Genomic DNA, 14,581 nt, shown 5'->3' on the forward strand with positions numbered 1-14,581 from the left:
ACGTCTCAGCTCATGTTTTCGGTGTCTACGCCTGGGAATGATTGTTACGGAACATGTGGTTACAGCACCAAGTACGAGCCGTCTGGATCGGAGACTCTGAGAATACAATTTCTACTTCTAAACTCGAAATTGTAATGTCTATAGTATGCGAGTAGCGAGTAACGCGGACCTCAAAGAGATTTACCGTTCCATGCTTCATCCACTCTCGGATCCTTGAAGTACTCCCGGAATTGTGTGATTGTCCATATCCAGTTCACAGCGGGCTCTGCGGGGGAGGCGATAAATGTTGTGTCCAATACTGTTGGGTTCACCCAAACGGCACGTGCTTGGGGATTACCATAGTCGGTGTACATGACTACGTCTGTGAGGTCGATCATGCCTTTCAAGGGAGAACCAGGTGGCTTCAAGAGCTTGCATAAATCGCCACACTAGGTTGTGGCGTCAATCAAAGCCAGCCCTCTCTTGATGTCAGGATGAAGTGAAGAGACTCACCATGTTCCCCGGCAAGAGACGCGGAATTTTCTTTTGTAGGGTACGGACCCAGTCTGGAGGAGACCGCACGTAATCGAGGAATGATTGATCGTGATCGACGTATTCAGTGACGTGACATAAGCCAAATTTCTTCCATTCTCCTCCTTGCTGATACTTGCACTGTGCAGAGCACCCATTCAAGCCTTGATAAGTGAAAATCAGGTGGCGCATGGATTCACTTACTTCATACACCCCGAAGGAAAAGGGTATAGCAATCCCCTGATTTCTTTTGGCAATCTTATACGCCATTAGTTCATGCTCCAGTTTCAGCTCTCGTGCTTCTCTATCTGCGGTGAAGATCAGGCACGCTCAATGAAGCAGGGTAAAGATAAAAAGCTACCATTATCGTCAGGACATAGGTGCATTTTCAATGCTAGACAAAGCGCACTTCGAATTCCTGAGCGGCTGCACAACAGTACGCTTGGCTGGCCATACACACAGAACGCTTCCAACGTGAGCTCCTCGGGACGCGGTTGAGTCAGATCCTCAATGAGCTGTTCGGTTCCGTGTCTGTAGTCCACTTTGGACCGAGTCGCGGGGGTGTAAGGTCCATACTTGTCGCAGGGATGGAGAGTTAAGCAGCCTAGTAAGACTACTTTAGCAGTATCCCGCCGAGGATGGCGCGCATGGTGTGCCAGGAGCTCTCGAGGAGAACGAACGTCCGTTTGAAGGATAGTTTCCATCGGTATGGAAAGGGAGCCAGAGTTTGTAAAGAAAGAAGATGGTATTTGCTGTTGGGATAGCGAGGGTGAACCTCTTTATATAGTGGCTTCGTAGCCACACAAGTGTCCATCGGGCTCGGGTGCCACATCCGAATCTGTCGTGTATGCCGGTCGAGTGGCCATGCAGTCAAAGCGTCTTGTACTGAAGAAGGTGGATCACAGATCACGGCACAGTTCTTGTCTTCGGCGCCACACTTTGTCCCTGGTCTTGTACTAAACGGCTGACGCATAGAACGTCGGATAAATCGGTGATACCATGGAATAAAGAACAACTTGTATATGAGGCGCAGACACTATAGCATGGTCGTGTGCATTTGAATGCAATCCTGTGTCATAGGCCAACCGAGGCTTGAGTGCTAAGCGTAGTCGGGACTGGCATGTTTTGAGCTGGGTCTCCTAGTCTTGGCTTGGGTGATTACAGAGCGCTACCTAGACAAAGAGCGTCGTTGATTATTTCCAGGACATTGCTAGCGTACGAGTCTGTGGGTTTCCGAGCCTCCATGCAACTCGAGGACAAGAGGTAAAGGCCTTCGACTCTTCGGCAGTTGAATACACCGACTACCTGTCGGACGGTACTGACCCTAGCTTGGTCATCCCATCGGAAATAGTTCTGAAATATCTTGCCGTACTTATGCAAAGAGCTTCACAAACAACGTTCCGCCTGACGATGATAAGTGAACTCCATGGGATACAACCAGATGCATCGCTGAGGGCAAGGTCGTGGGAATGGTGCGTGGGAATACTGTTTTGCATGTCATTCCGATTCCTCTAGAATCGGTTTACAGTGCTTTGCATAAAAGTCCGGAAACTGCGTTTCGCGCGTTTCTGTTTGTCCCAGCCAAACAATGCCTTATAGGGTAACACCTGACCGAGGGCGCGACGGTCCTCGAGTCAGCCTATATCACTCCTGGGACACAAATGCCCGTCTCAAGGCTGAATAACGTTCAGATCTGTATCTCTTCAGGATATCGAGCACGCAGAGGTCAAAATCCCCCAAGAACGACCCTCATACATGGATGTCGAAGCGTCCCGCCAACCAGTCAACAGCCCGTGCTACGGTGATCGACTACCCCATATAGGTTTGTTTGGCTGGCACAAACAACATTTCGCGAATCGCGGTTTCCGGACCTTTATGCAAAGCACTGTACTGTTCAGTCGTTGTATAGGGCTCTCTGGTGATCGAAAATTGCCAGCGTTGAACAGGGGGGTATACCCCTTATAGCCCACATTACCTTACACTGGGTACAATACCCACATTGAGCCACCGAGAAAGTGTGAAAGGAACCGGACAAAGGTCAAATTTTGTTCATAGTGTTGCCTTGCAAAACAAATGAAAGTTCAATGAACAGTGTTGAACAAAGATCATATCCTGTGTCACAATCAAATTTTTGTGCACTCAAAAGTAGTATTATTCTAATTTGTTTCACTGACTGTGCAATGGACAATCATGAAAGAAGTTTGACATTTGACTGATTATTTTCAAAGTTTTGTGCATGCTCAATATGGGTGATGTACCCAGTGTTAACTGTAACGGGAGCACCCTCCTTAAATGGAAGGTCCACCGATTCAAATCTTAGCACCATCAGCAAATAGGAGCTATTGCTTCTCATGTCAATAATTACCGTTTGTGAATAGGGACTAATTCCAGATGTGGTCTCTGCACGGCACGATCCTTTCAAGATCTCGGGCCAATGGCACTGTCAGGCATCCCCCAGCTGTGTGTGGAATTGCGCCGATGGCAAGTACCCTGCTGCCTACGGCACAAGATTGGTAAGTTACATACGAGGCGTAGTACTGGCAGCATTGAGGCCTCAGCCTGACGACGTGCATCTCAGCTACAGTATGCATGTGCACTGACTCGATAGTAATGCTACCCGAGTGTAGAACTGAAGTAAACAGTGTATTGTGTATTGAAATAACTGTACTTGAAACCGAGTATAGGATGATTGAAGGTTCTAGCCACACACAGTTATGTTTGAAAGTTCAGTTACGAACTTATATGATTTAGTATCACTGAGATCAACATATAATAACTAGGAGTATTCTTGATGCCGCGCAGCGCCCGGGAGGCTAGAAAGACTATTACCTACTTGTAGAACCCTTGCCACTCGTTTACCTTACGAGGAATCGGACCTGGCGTGCCGCGCAGCGCCGAATACTTCCCAAGTTGGCTATTGCAGCCATTTGCAGATCGATGGGCACCACTTTAAAAAGTCGCATATGGTCAGAGTGCGTCGGAGATGGTGCCAGGGATGTCGGAGGACCGAAAAGAAGTCTAGGTGGTCAGACTTTGACACCTCGGAGCTTGATTTCCCCTCTCCGACATGGTCCAACTGCAAATGATTTTTCAAGAAGTGGGCCCATGCAAATGGCTGTGAGCAATCCAATAAAGCCCCGGACAGCCATTTCCGTTACTCGGGAAGCTCCGTCTGGCGCCGGCACCTTACCCCTCCTTTGCGGGATGGGATGAATTAATTATCACATAGGTGTTTGGCTGGCCAGCTGAACACTTATTGCCATCCTGCGCAGTCCCAATGGATATAATTTAAAGTAATAATTATTTCGAGTCTTTGACGTATACAAGAGATATTTAGCTCCTCCTTGATTTGGTGTGCAAAGTTCACAGCCTGTAGCTGCTGTAGAGTGCAGTTCACAGCATGCAGCTGCTGCGGTGAAGTGAGATGGAATTTAGTACTGATTGTTTACTTCGATATGTAAGTGGGATGCAAAGTATAGTCTATGCATGGACCGGAGTCTAGCTGCAAGGGACGCGAGATAACTCTAAGTCCACGCTGTCTAGCCGTGTGCCACTGGAGCCAAACATGGCACGCCGGTCCTTGCCAGTTGGTCGAAAAGAGGTAGCTTTACTGCGCCCCCGTGCAAACACGTACAAATATACCATATCGAGAAGAATGTCACGTGATGCCGGCAAACGCGGGCTTCCCGAGGACCCCTGAAAATACCGATGGAGGTTAGATACCAATTCCGTGAAAAAGTGAGGTCTGGAGGCCGTATGTTAGATATGGTTGCGGTAAAATGTGGTGAAGCACCCAAGAGGCCGGATACTTCAGTCCCGGTAGAATTGAGGCTCGATATCCAAGGTCAGATACCATTGTGGTATATACCCGGCTTCTCCCCGCACTCAATCGCTCGCTTGTGCAGCCACAATTTGCCCCAATAAATATTTGAGCTGAGATTGCACTATTTTGGCAACATTGGGCCTATATATGGCATATTGTAGCGAATAATGCCTTATTTGGATCAAATTTGGCTAAGAAAAACCCTTGTAACTGGATCAAAATTCGGAGCTTGTATATCTGGGTCCCGGTAAATCTCGAGCCACACGGCTAGGTTAGTATCTCGACCCGGTAAAAACAGCCAAATTAGGCGAAATTCGGTCCCGGTAAAAATGAAGGAAATCAGGTTCTCTGGTATCTAACCTCCATTGGTACTTTCAGGGGTCCTGCTTCCCGCCGCGCGCGTGTCCGGCCAGTTAGAGTATCTTCCAGTCTGGACTAAGAGGGTCATATAGATGGGGCAAAATAAGTTTTCACTGAAATCTATATAGCTGTGATACATGTGGCTGACAAGGTATATAAGAAAGCCAACAGTAAGGAAAGTTAATAAACCCTAACCCTAAAAGTGCAAATAAAAAATGTGCACAGATAGGAATTGAACTCCAGACATCCAGTACTCAATAAATGCCGCATAACCACTATACTAAAGAAGCGATACAAATCTTACACTTTAACATACTATAATGGCAATGCAATTGGCGTTTACTTAATACGGCTGGGTCCAGTTATTTTTAGTGACGCGGCCGGAGGGGTCGGAGGTCACATGATATTCCTCTCGAAAAGGTAATATTTGGTCGTGTTTACGCGGGGGCGCAATAGCAAAGACGGTCGAAAAGTGCGACGTATTGCGGGTTTGGCATAACCCCTCTCAAAGGAGGGGCACGCTGTGGCGCGTGGCGATCGTCTAGGCGCAGACGTCATCTCGGTAGCGCATCCCGGCTCTCTCTTTTAAATAGTGAGCATTAAAGTAGAAGACATCTGTTGCTAGATACTTGCGGTGCTTAGTCCTTTCGTATCCCGTCACAATCGCCGGTGTATCGCGGCACTGAGAGCATTGTACCTGCCCCCTTCAGTATCGACGGCATTTCTCCCTGGAGTCTCTCTCCCTCTGCCGTAATCTCTCGGCTTGTCATAGCTTCTAGAAACTTTACTACGATCGCCATGAAGGAATCCTTCCCTCCCCAGACGATCGTGTCCGCTGGGTCAACGCGGGAAAAGACTCAGCGATGTGAATACACGCAGCCAAAGATTCCAACATGTCCAGTGTCTCGGTAACAGGGTCTCGTACCATTGAATTTTTTGGGAATTGAGTGTTGTAGAACTCACTTTCGTCTAGAGGGCTAGTGTGTCGCATACATTGTCAGAGAGTCACTTCTCGATACTTGGACGTCTAACGAAATTCATGAGATGACCGAACCCGAGTAGATACTTCTTTCCGTTCATTTCCGGGCAGCACTTGGACATGAAATCAGTAATTGCAGACAGAAAGACAAAACGGAAGTGGCGTCCACGTACTTCGTATGTACCATATGAATAGGGTACCTCAGCACCTTGCAACCTCACTAAGTCCTCGTATTACCTGACGTCTTGCGGAAGAAGGTCGTGGCAGTAGTCCACTGTTCTATTCAAGATTTCAGAGATAGAAAACCACTCTGCCTTCTCCTCGAAGATCTTCAGGGAAAATTCCAAGCCAGGATGCCTCTTGCCGTCCGCTCCGGCTGGGAGACAGTACCAGAGCCTGTAGTACCTCCTACTAGCAAGGAAAATGTCGCACTCAGGGTTATGATGCTCGACATCGACATCGGAGGGGAGCGAAGGGACAAGCACGAGTTCGGATTCGCCAGAGGCATCCGGCAGAACGGTACAAGGACGGCGAGGGTGGAATTTCTCGGGATTGCGCCTGATGTTCCTGCTATGTCCAGTGGACACCGCTGCCAGGGCGCGGTGTTCGTCTACTGGTGACGCCTTAAGCTTGAACAGAACGGCAGGCTTGAAAGGAGGCTCGCCTATGCACTCCTGGAATTTGCACCAATGGTGGTAGAATTCCGAATAACCGCCAGAGGTGGGAGAAGACATGCTAGGAGTGGGTGAGTAGGAGTAGAGTACGTGCCTGAGCATGGGTGTTATTTATATACAGAATAAGCATTTTGTGCCACACCCACAGGGTGGCGGTTGCTTGACAGACGCTTTGACCGAGGAATATGGCGTAAAGAACAAAGACAGATTCCACAGGGCTCTGGATGGCCACTCGGATTATCTTCCCTAAAATTGATGCGTCATAGCGAGGAGAGACGAAGATACAGGAAGGCGCCACATCAGCCTCGCTGGCGAAGGTTATCACGAGCAAGGGGGTCTTCAGTGCCCTTAATAGTCAGCGCATCTGCAGAAGGGCAGGAAAAAGACAAGATATATAGAGGAATTCTGTTGACAAGAGAGTCCAGGACTTAGGGCAATCATGAGCAGCGGACGATACCCTACGCCCAGTCTTGTTCAAGCTGCGCCCAAATTCGCGAATCTCCATAAGGAAAACAACAATAGATTGACAACAGCGTAGATTGACGCAATCCTGCCACGGTCCACAGACAGAGGGGCGTAACTTGACATGAATGGTAGCCGTGCCCTTTATCGACCCATGACACAACAGGAATCGGAAAAACAGCATCATTTCCTGAAAGCCACATAAGTAGTTGTCTGGGAAGTGCATCGGAGCTGCGTGATCCGACTACTAGGTAGTGGCTGACTGGCCCATTCGACTCGTCCAGTTGCAGTATACAGAAGAGGCGACTTGAATTCAAACCTGTGGCGGTGGATATTATTATTAATTATTGATATTATTGATAACTTGTGCAGAATACACGTGATCCACGCGACGGTCAGCGTCACGTGCTACGCGTCGTTTATTGGAAGCACGCGACCTGCGTAAACTCAACTTATATTTAAAACCTTCCCGGAGAATATTCCTCAACACAAACCCTCGACATTTGTCCCCTTCAACGTCGACCGCGACGACGATGCCTCTGAAACGTGCCCTGGAATCCTCTTCGTCGTCGCCGCCACCGGTGGCCAAACGTGTCGCTGGGCCGTCTTCCGTCTTTTCGACGCCGTACACGCCCAAGAAGCATAGGCTTCCAGTACCGTCCGACTCGCCAACAAATCCCTTTAGTCTTAACCGCAAGCAGAATGCGAATGCTCTCAAACTACCGCCCCCCATCTCCTTCAAACACCACCTCGCTTTGCGGATGCAGCTCGTGACTCACCCGTCTCGAGCGGACCTGTACGAGGGCGGCAAGATGCCGCCGTTCAGGATCGTCTCGGTACCGACGAACTACACTTTCAAGCTCTTCCACAAGCTCATCATGTTCCTGTTCGAGTGCGAGGAGCCCGTCTCGAAGGGGAAGGACGATGCGCACCTGTTTGAACTCGTGCGCCGCGTTGCGATGCATGCCACGAATGAGCGGCCCGGGCAGATGAAGATGGGGTCGATCCACGCGAAGCTGTCCAACGAGCGGGACCCTTACTATCGGTGTGGTGGCTTGGTCGAGGAGGTTGACGAGGAGGATGAGGATAGCGACGACGGTGACTGGACCTGGGAGAACGAGGAGGAGCTCACTCTGGAGAATGCGTGGCCGCATGGACCTGATCTTAGGAGGGGAATTGTCTATGTATGTGCACCGCGATCCACCAGATACTCTGACTAACCAGCAACCTTCAGCACCATAATAATTACACCATCATACACATCACGATAAACACCGTGCCTCTACCAGAACGAAAGGGTATAGGCAACCGGCCGTACACCTTCCTCGCCCGAGGTCACATCGACCTCAACGAGCAGCCCGCTCCCGCGCCCCTCACGCCGACCACCGACGCCGGAGCCAACGCCCCCCTGTCGCCAAAGTCCCCGCCCAAGTTGCGCCTGCCGCTCTTCAAGCCGAAACTCGGTATATTTCCCTCGGGAAAGAACGCGCTGCCGCTCGCGCCGTGGATGTCGCGCCCGCAGGACAAGGAGGCGGCGATCTCCGTTCTGCGGTGGAACGCGCACGCTGCTTGGGAGAACTACGTCGACCGGTGCCGGGAGGTGGAGCGGCTGCGGGCGTTGCAGCTCGCGCGCGCGCAGAAGGCCCGCCGGGTGGAGAGGGAGAGCGATGCGCCCTCGTCGGACGCGATGCCCAGCTCGGACTCGTTCGCCGATGTACGTGTCTCGTCGTGCATTATTCGCTGCCCACTGACCGGTAGCTGCAGGCGCCGACACCGGGGCTGGCGCTCATGTCGTCCTCGCCGTTCCCATACGACAGCATCCCGCCCACGCCCGCGCCCGTGCAGCCGCTGCACCGGCTCATCGTCGACCGCACGAGCCGGCGGCTCTCGCGCCTTGCTGAGAAGGGCCTCTACGAGTTCGACAGCGACGAGGAGGAGGTCGACCAGTTGGCCGGCGATGAGGGGCTATTTGATGGCGACGCGGCCGTCCAGCTCGCGCGGGGGAATAGCAAGATCAAGGGAATAGATCGGGACGAGGACGGGTGGACGTGGGAGGAGCCCGTGAAGAAGGAGACGAAGGAGCTGGAGGAGGTCGTGGTGTACCAGGACGACGAGGTGGAGATATGAGCGACGGAGCAGCGAATGGATATGATACTAATATGTATTACAGGTGATAGTCTCCTTGATTTCGTTTGTATAGTACACGACTATGCGTAGCTGCAGTCACTCTTAATTCTTCCTGCCTATATGTTGTTCGATGTACATGGCTGACTATATTACTGATTGCGAACGTGTAAACAGATATTCTCAACCTGATGGTGAACGTAGCCAGGCTCTCTTAACCTTTTGATACAAGTCCTCTTCAAGTGACCCAGCTTTGAGGACATCAACTTCGACGGCGAGCTCGGCCCTTGACAATATGCGACGAAGGATCTCCTCCACAAGGCGACTATCGTTATCCTGTCTTCTTGGCAGAGGACGGAAAGCCACGCTTCGGAGAGCCGGGAAGAGGTCGGTTAACCAGGAACGACCAGATCCGTCCCCATAGGGCTTCAAGGCTGTCAACCAACTGAAACGAGAAGGATCGGGACTCTTGGCCAAACTGAACATGAGAGCCCAGATGGTGAGGTGGGCTAGGGACGGTGCACTATGCGAGAGGCTGAGGAGCATATCTGCGACCCCGTTGAACCCTGGATGATGCGTTCTCCCCTCGACATGCAGTCTCAATAGACTCGGGAGAAGTGGAATCGGAGGCGAACCCAGAGTCTGATGTGTGACTCGGTCCTCGCAATCGCCGTGGATGATCAGTTCTTCAAGCATGGGAAGCGACACGTCCGGCAGTAGGAAGTCGCGTCGTGCGTGCGTGAACACCGTCAATGTCCGAAGGTAGTGGGAGACGACTGGGAGAAGCTCGTGGAGGACAGCGCGCCATGCTTGCGACAGGGCCTGCGGAGTGTCCGAGCAGCTTTCTTTATCGACGTGACATAGGTCTGGAGAGCGGTCGCATAACAGCAGACACTCTACTTTCGGGGTAGACTCCGGATTTCCCTTCATGACTCGAAGGAAGGAGGACATCTGCGTGATGCCTTCCAGCAAGACAGACTGGTATCTGAGCGGTGCAGACACTTTGTGAATGAATTTAGAGACGAGCGAAAGAGAGCAACCTGTCCTTCCGTCGTCGGTGCAAGCGAGTGAAAAGATGGGTTCCCATATCTCGACCGGGAATTCAACCATGACTGTTTGACGATGGGGGAAGACTGTCGAGTACGTGTGAGGTATATTGTAGGCCTTTGAGTCGTTCAATATTGAGGGTCGACGTCCAGGCACAATCCTCGTGTTGATGTCCATAACTGCAGCAGCATGGGTCTTTCTCGCACCAATAACAGTTACGCTCTCACGGCTACCTGTGGTAATCTATACACGAGTGCTCTCTGGGGCGCAGAGACAGAAGAGTGACAGTGCAGGTGTATGTCCTCTAGCGGGAGTCTACAGGAGTCGCAGTATGAATGAGCATCAGAAATGAGTCCGAAGTGTTTGATTGTCAAAGCACAACAGCGAGGGTCTTATATCGCCAATTCTCACAGAGAACCAGTGCTAGCTCCCTTCAACCAAGACTCTTTCATTTCCGGGTACGGATCTTCGTCAATTCGACGAGCCGGGCGCAGCTCGAACTCGATGGCGTGCTTTTGTACGGAGACCTTCCGCAAAACCTCCCACTGCGCTTCATACGCCGCCTGAAACGCGAGCGTACCCTTGGGCTGCCACGGTACAAGGCGAACGGCGACATGCTGGAGTGAGGGGAATAATGCAGCCAGCTTCGTTTGAGAAGACGAGTCGAAATTTGGCTTGCACTTTGGCTTGGCCAGAGCCTCTCGCCAGTCGAACGATGCGTCCGAAGTGACTGCAAGGTGTGTAAGAGCCGGCGCAACTTTCGAGAGCATAGGGAGAAGAGAGGCTGTCATGCCGCCCTTCCAAAGACGCCGCGTCCCCCCGAAATGTAGCGCCGAGAGATTGGGAAGTGACACGGCCTGGTCGCATACGACGTCAAAATAATCGCCGTGCACACTCAGCTCCTCTAACGTTGGGAACGCCACAGGGGGGAGCAGGAAGGACCGAGCTCCTTTCATGTAGATCGTGAGCGTTAGCAGGGAGTGTGAGACGGCCGACAGTAACCGGCACATGAGGTCCACCCATTCATCCGATAGACGGATGAAGCGGGGAGAGGCGGAAGGACGATACGTGTGGTGTGGCGGCGTGTCGCATAGGAGAAGGTGTAGGATTTTCGATCGTCGGTCAGGATTCCTCTCCCAGACCGCAAGAAAGCAGGACAACCGTGCGGTGCCCTCGACTAGGACGGACTGATATCTGAATGGCGCCGATGCTTCGCGCACGAATTTGGAGACTAGCGATAGCGAACAGCCTGTTCTACCACCGTCGGTGCAGGCATAGGCAAATATATGTTGCCATAATTCGGTAGGGCAGTCTGCCATCCCTAGAGGTCTCAAAGAAGAGTGTCGGGCTGTCAAAGGGAAATTCGCCACGGTCCTAGAGTAGGGTCCAGCTTAAAGAGGATGCGAATGATACGCCCGCTCTAACGCCGACCCTCACGCCTCCCATGAGGAGTCTGTAGCAGGTATCCCTGTCTTCACAGGATAGATAGCGATGGGCGCACGCATCCTAGAATGACATCCCAGAGAGCCGTGTAGCAGGGCTAGAGCGATCCTGAGAGTGATCATATTGCGAGAACAGCGGAAAAAAGTGGGTTCTTCGTGCAGCATCCATGGAGCTGCGATGGGCGTTTATTCGACTATATTTTGATCGCAGTCATGGTCCGTCCCACGGGTCGTAGGCATTGCGTTCGTAGAACCATCCAAAATTTGAAGGGGATAAGAAAAGAGGCACATCACATCGGATTCTTTGCAATCCAACGTAAGTGCTCGGGGGTTATCTGATATGCCTTCATATGACTACGGCATCCATGAAGGCGACAGGGATCCTCCACTGCCTATCATTAACGTATCATTCGAGGCAACCGAAAGGCAGAGCGTCTACTGACGTACCTGATGGGCACACCGTCAAATCCGACGCGAGAAGTGTTTTGGGAAATACAGGCAACCTTAGGGAAACGAGGTAAAGATCTTCAGCTTGAGGGCTAAGGTTCACGGGACTGTCTCGATACTACCGCCATCTAGCCACTGTGACTTTACTTCTGCATAAACATTGCAATCAGGTAGCCGAGCTTCGAGTACACCGAATTGGACGAGGTGCTCTTTACTCGAGAGCGCCTTCAAGACTTCCCATTGTCTCTGGTACGCCTCGAAGGCCGGACCAGAGCGTGGCCATTTCCAAGAGAATGGACTGACCTCAACACGTCGGAGGAGAGGATACAGATGAGCGAGCTTCGGAAGCGTGGATCCCTGATCAGGCGGGCCTAGAGCGCTTTCCCAGTCGAATACAGAATCAGTGGTTATTATGAGGTGCCTTAGGGATGGGGTAGTGGGTGCTATGAGCCGTAGGAGAGTGTTGGTCATTCCAGTACGAATCCCTCCAGGAGAGTTAAGTCTCATTCCTTTGAAGTGTAGTTTCGAAAGCTTAGGGAATAACGAAGTCGGTGGAGACATCGGCATCTCGAAGTAGTCGCCATGGATGTTCAGCTCGTGAAGCACCGGGAGTGAGATATGGGGCAGTAAAAATGGACGTACACCGTATAAGTAGAACGTAAGCGTTCGCAGAGAGTGCCACACGGTGCAAAGTAGTTGCTGAAGAAGCCCGTTCCATTCCCCTAACCGACCCTGCGGGGAGCTGGGGCTTGAATCCCGGCGAGGCAAGTCGCATAGAAAGAGATGCAGTAAGTTTCGTCGTCCATAATGGTCACGATCGCGCTCCAAGCTTGCGAGGAAAGATGACATCTGCGGGACGCCCTCTAGCATGATACACTGATACCTGAACGGTGCTGAAAGTTGGCGAACAGATTTCGACACCAAGGACAGTGCGCATCCAGTCCTTCCGCTGTCTGTGCATGCGAAAGCAAAGATAACTTGCCATATTTCAGTAGGGCAATCAACCATATGGACGACGAGAGACAGTCGGCGACGATATGACTTGGAAGCAAGAGGTGTGATTGCCGAGGCTCATCCTTTATCCGATCAGTATCGACAGTCTAACACAGCATCAAGCGCTCGAGCTCGGAGCAGCGTGAGCACGAAGGCCCTCGGGCTGAACGATGTGCAATATGCGACTCGAAGTAGCCAAGGTCGGTCCGTGTACAAAGCCCGAGCTAATGAGTGGGTCGCAGCCGGGTAATATTAGTTATATAAGCACTCAGAGATAAAACATGGATAACATTGTACTGTCAGTTGAATGACAATTCCTAGTAAGACACCGATATTGATATACGAATACAATGATACAAGAAATGAGATGTGCGATCAGTTGAATAACCGCGAAAATATGACAAAATCAAATATTAGACATAGGCTACGGCATTCGCTTGTGCAATGCTGTTGACGTTGCAGTCTTGATAATAGAGCAGACCTCAGGAAAATTGGAGGGGTATGGGAAGTCGTGATCTCACGTACCAGTCAGTAAGGGCCCTCTGGCTGCTGCACTGGAGAGATTCGTTGAGATCGAGAACCTGCAAGGGCGTCACCGCAGTCCGGGCGCTGATGGGCCAACATACAAAATAGACTCAGAATAGAAACTCGTACTATTAGCGTGCTCTTACCTGGGGTGGCAATTAGGGCACCTGGGCGGATTGCCTGTTAGGTACGTCCCGCAAACGCTGCATGTAGCGGGTTCCCTGGGCCGTTCGAGCGACATGGAGACTAACATAACCTATGGAATGCCGGATCAGCGTCAGGGCTACCCGAGTTCGCGCACAAATACCTTGGGGAAGAAGGTGAAGTCTAAGAGGACGTGAGCGGTACGTGGAGACGCAGTCCTTGAAGGAGCTCACCTGAAGCTTGGTAGGCAGCCATTTGTCCTGACTTTATGTGCTTGGGCTAATGTTAAGGATCGGAGGTGTGGTGTAGGACAGTGCTGGTTGCGTTCATCCAGGGCTCACCCGCCGTTATTTATACAGGAGACGCCACATAGTATCTGTGGTACACCACAGTGCGTGGTTGCTTTTGAGGGAATTCCTAACTTCAGCCCCGAGTTGGCCGACGGCGACTGGCGTAAGTTAGGTGCCACGAAATAGGGCACTATCTTCAAGTATATAACGCCACAATGTCTTTCGTGGCGTCACTGAACGGTGGCGACCTATCAGGCGTGGCAATACAACTATTTAGACGGAGCAACGTCTTCAAATGCTGTGGAGACAGAGCTCAGGTGACACTCACAAGTTGTCCAATCTTCACTAGTAATCTCTCGACATGGTCGGGAAATGGAAGTCAACGAGTAGGCGACGAGGGACTTTGATATGATGTCAAAAAAATCACCATAATTCACGTCCCAGTAGCTGCGGAAGTGAAGCGACAGCCTCACTTGGACGCCACTGGAGCGACTGGCTATATGAATCACGGTATCCGGTCATTTGGACCAATATCATAACGCAACGCGACAAGATGAGAATAATCGAGCGATACCCCGCCCCTCGCATTACCCACAAGCGGATCGGCCAGGCATGGGCGCGCAATGAGACCATTCTATGTTCCATGGACATACCTTATTCTCTGAAGCTTCAGCATGCACTCGATAGGTGGCACTAATCAAGGGGCGCCACGCAGCGTTGTAGTATTCGGGGAAAGTATCATTCTTGCTAACGCAGAAGGT

At 51.3% G+C, this 14,581-nt stretch overlaps 5 protein-coding genes across 5 annotated transcripts; 1 reads left to right on the plus strand and 4 right to left on the minus strand.

The window, feature by feature from the left end:
• Nucleotides 1–170: 170 nt before the first annotated feature.
• On the minus strand, nt 171–1,214 carry GLOTRDRAFT_94933 (uncharacterized protein; the record flags this gene model as incomplete). Its single annotated transcript, XM_007869871.1, has 4 exons — nt 171–428; nt 493–651; nt 715–818; nt 971–1,214. 4 exons carry the CDS (start codon nt 1,212–1,214, stop codon nt 171–173), a joined length of 765 nt encoding a protein of 254 aa, XP_007868062.1.
• Nucleotides 1,215–5,331: 4,117 nt separating this feature from the next.
• Nucleotides 5,332–6,406, minus strand: GLOTRDRAFT_94934 (uncharacterized protein; the record flags this gene model as incomplete). Its single annotated transcript, XM_007869872.1, has 3 exons — nt 5,332–5,528; nt 5,657–5,670; nt 5,910–6,406. 3 exons carry the CDS (start codon nt 6,404–6,406, stop codon nt 5,332–5,334), a joined length of 708 nt encoding a protein of 235 aa, XP_007868063.1.
• Nucleotides 6,407–7,305: 899 nt separating this feature from the next.
• GLOTRDRAFT_122277 (uncharacterized protein) lies at nt 7,306–9,148 on the plus strand. The gene is made up of 3 exons (XM_007869873.1): nt 7,306–7,992; nt 8,043–8,522; nt 8,573–9,148. Exons 1-3 carry the CDS (start codon nt 7,342–7,344, stop codon nt 8,933–8,935), a joined length of 1,494 nt encoding a protein of 497 aa, XP_007868064.1. The 5' UTR covers nt 7,306–7,341; the 3' UTR covers nt 8,936–9,148.
• GLOTRDRAFT_131111 (uncharacterized protein) lies at nt 9,116–10,156 on the minus strand (the record flags this gene model as incomplete). The annotated part of the gene is made up of 1 exon (XM_007869874.1): nt 9,116–10,156. The coding sequence occupies one exon, from the start codon at nt 10,154–10,156 to the stop codon at nt 9,116–9,118; it is 1,041 nt and encodes a 346-aa protein (XP_007868065.1).
• Nucleotides 10,157–10,386: 230 nt separating this feature from the next.
• On the minus strand, nt 10,387–11,298 carry GLOTRDRAFT_131112 (uncharacterized protein; the record flags this gene model as incomplete). The annotated part of the gene is made up of 1 exon (XM_007869875.1): nt 10,387–11,298. The coding sequence occupies one exon, from the start codon at nt 11,296–11,298 to the stop codon at nt 10,387–10,389; it is 912 nt and encodes a 303-aa protein (XP_007868066.1).
• Nucleotides 11,299–14,581: the final 3,283 nt, after the last annotated feature.

The sequence above is a fragment of the Gloeophyllum trabeum genome (genome assembly GCF_000344685.1).
Source record: "Gloeophyllum trabeum ATCC 11539 unplaced genomic scaffold GLOTRscaffold_00010, whole genome shotgun sequence".
NCBI classification, from domain to species: Eukaryota; Fungi; Basidiomycota; class Agaricomycetes; order Gloeophyllales; family Gloeophyllaceae; genus Gloeophyllum; species Gloeophyllum trabeum.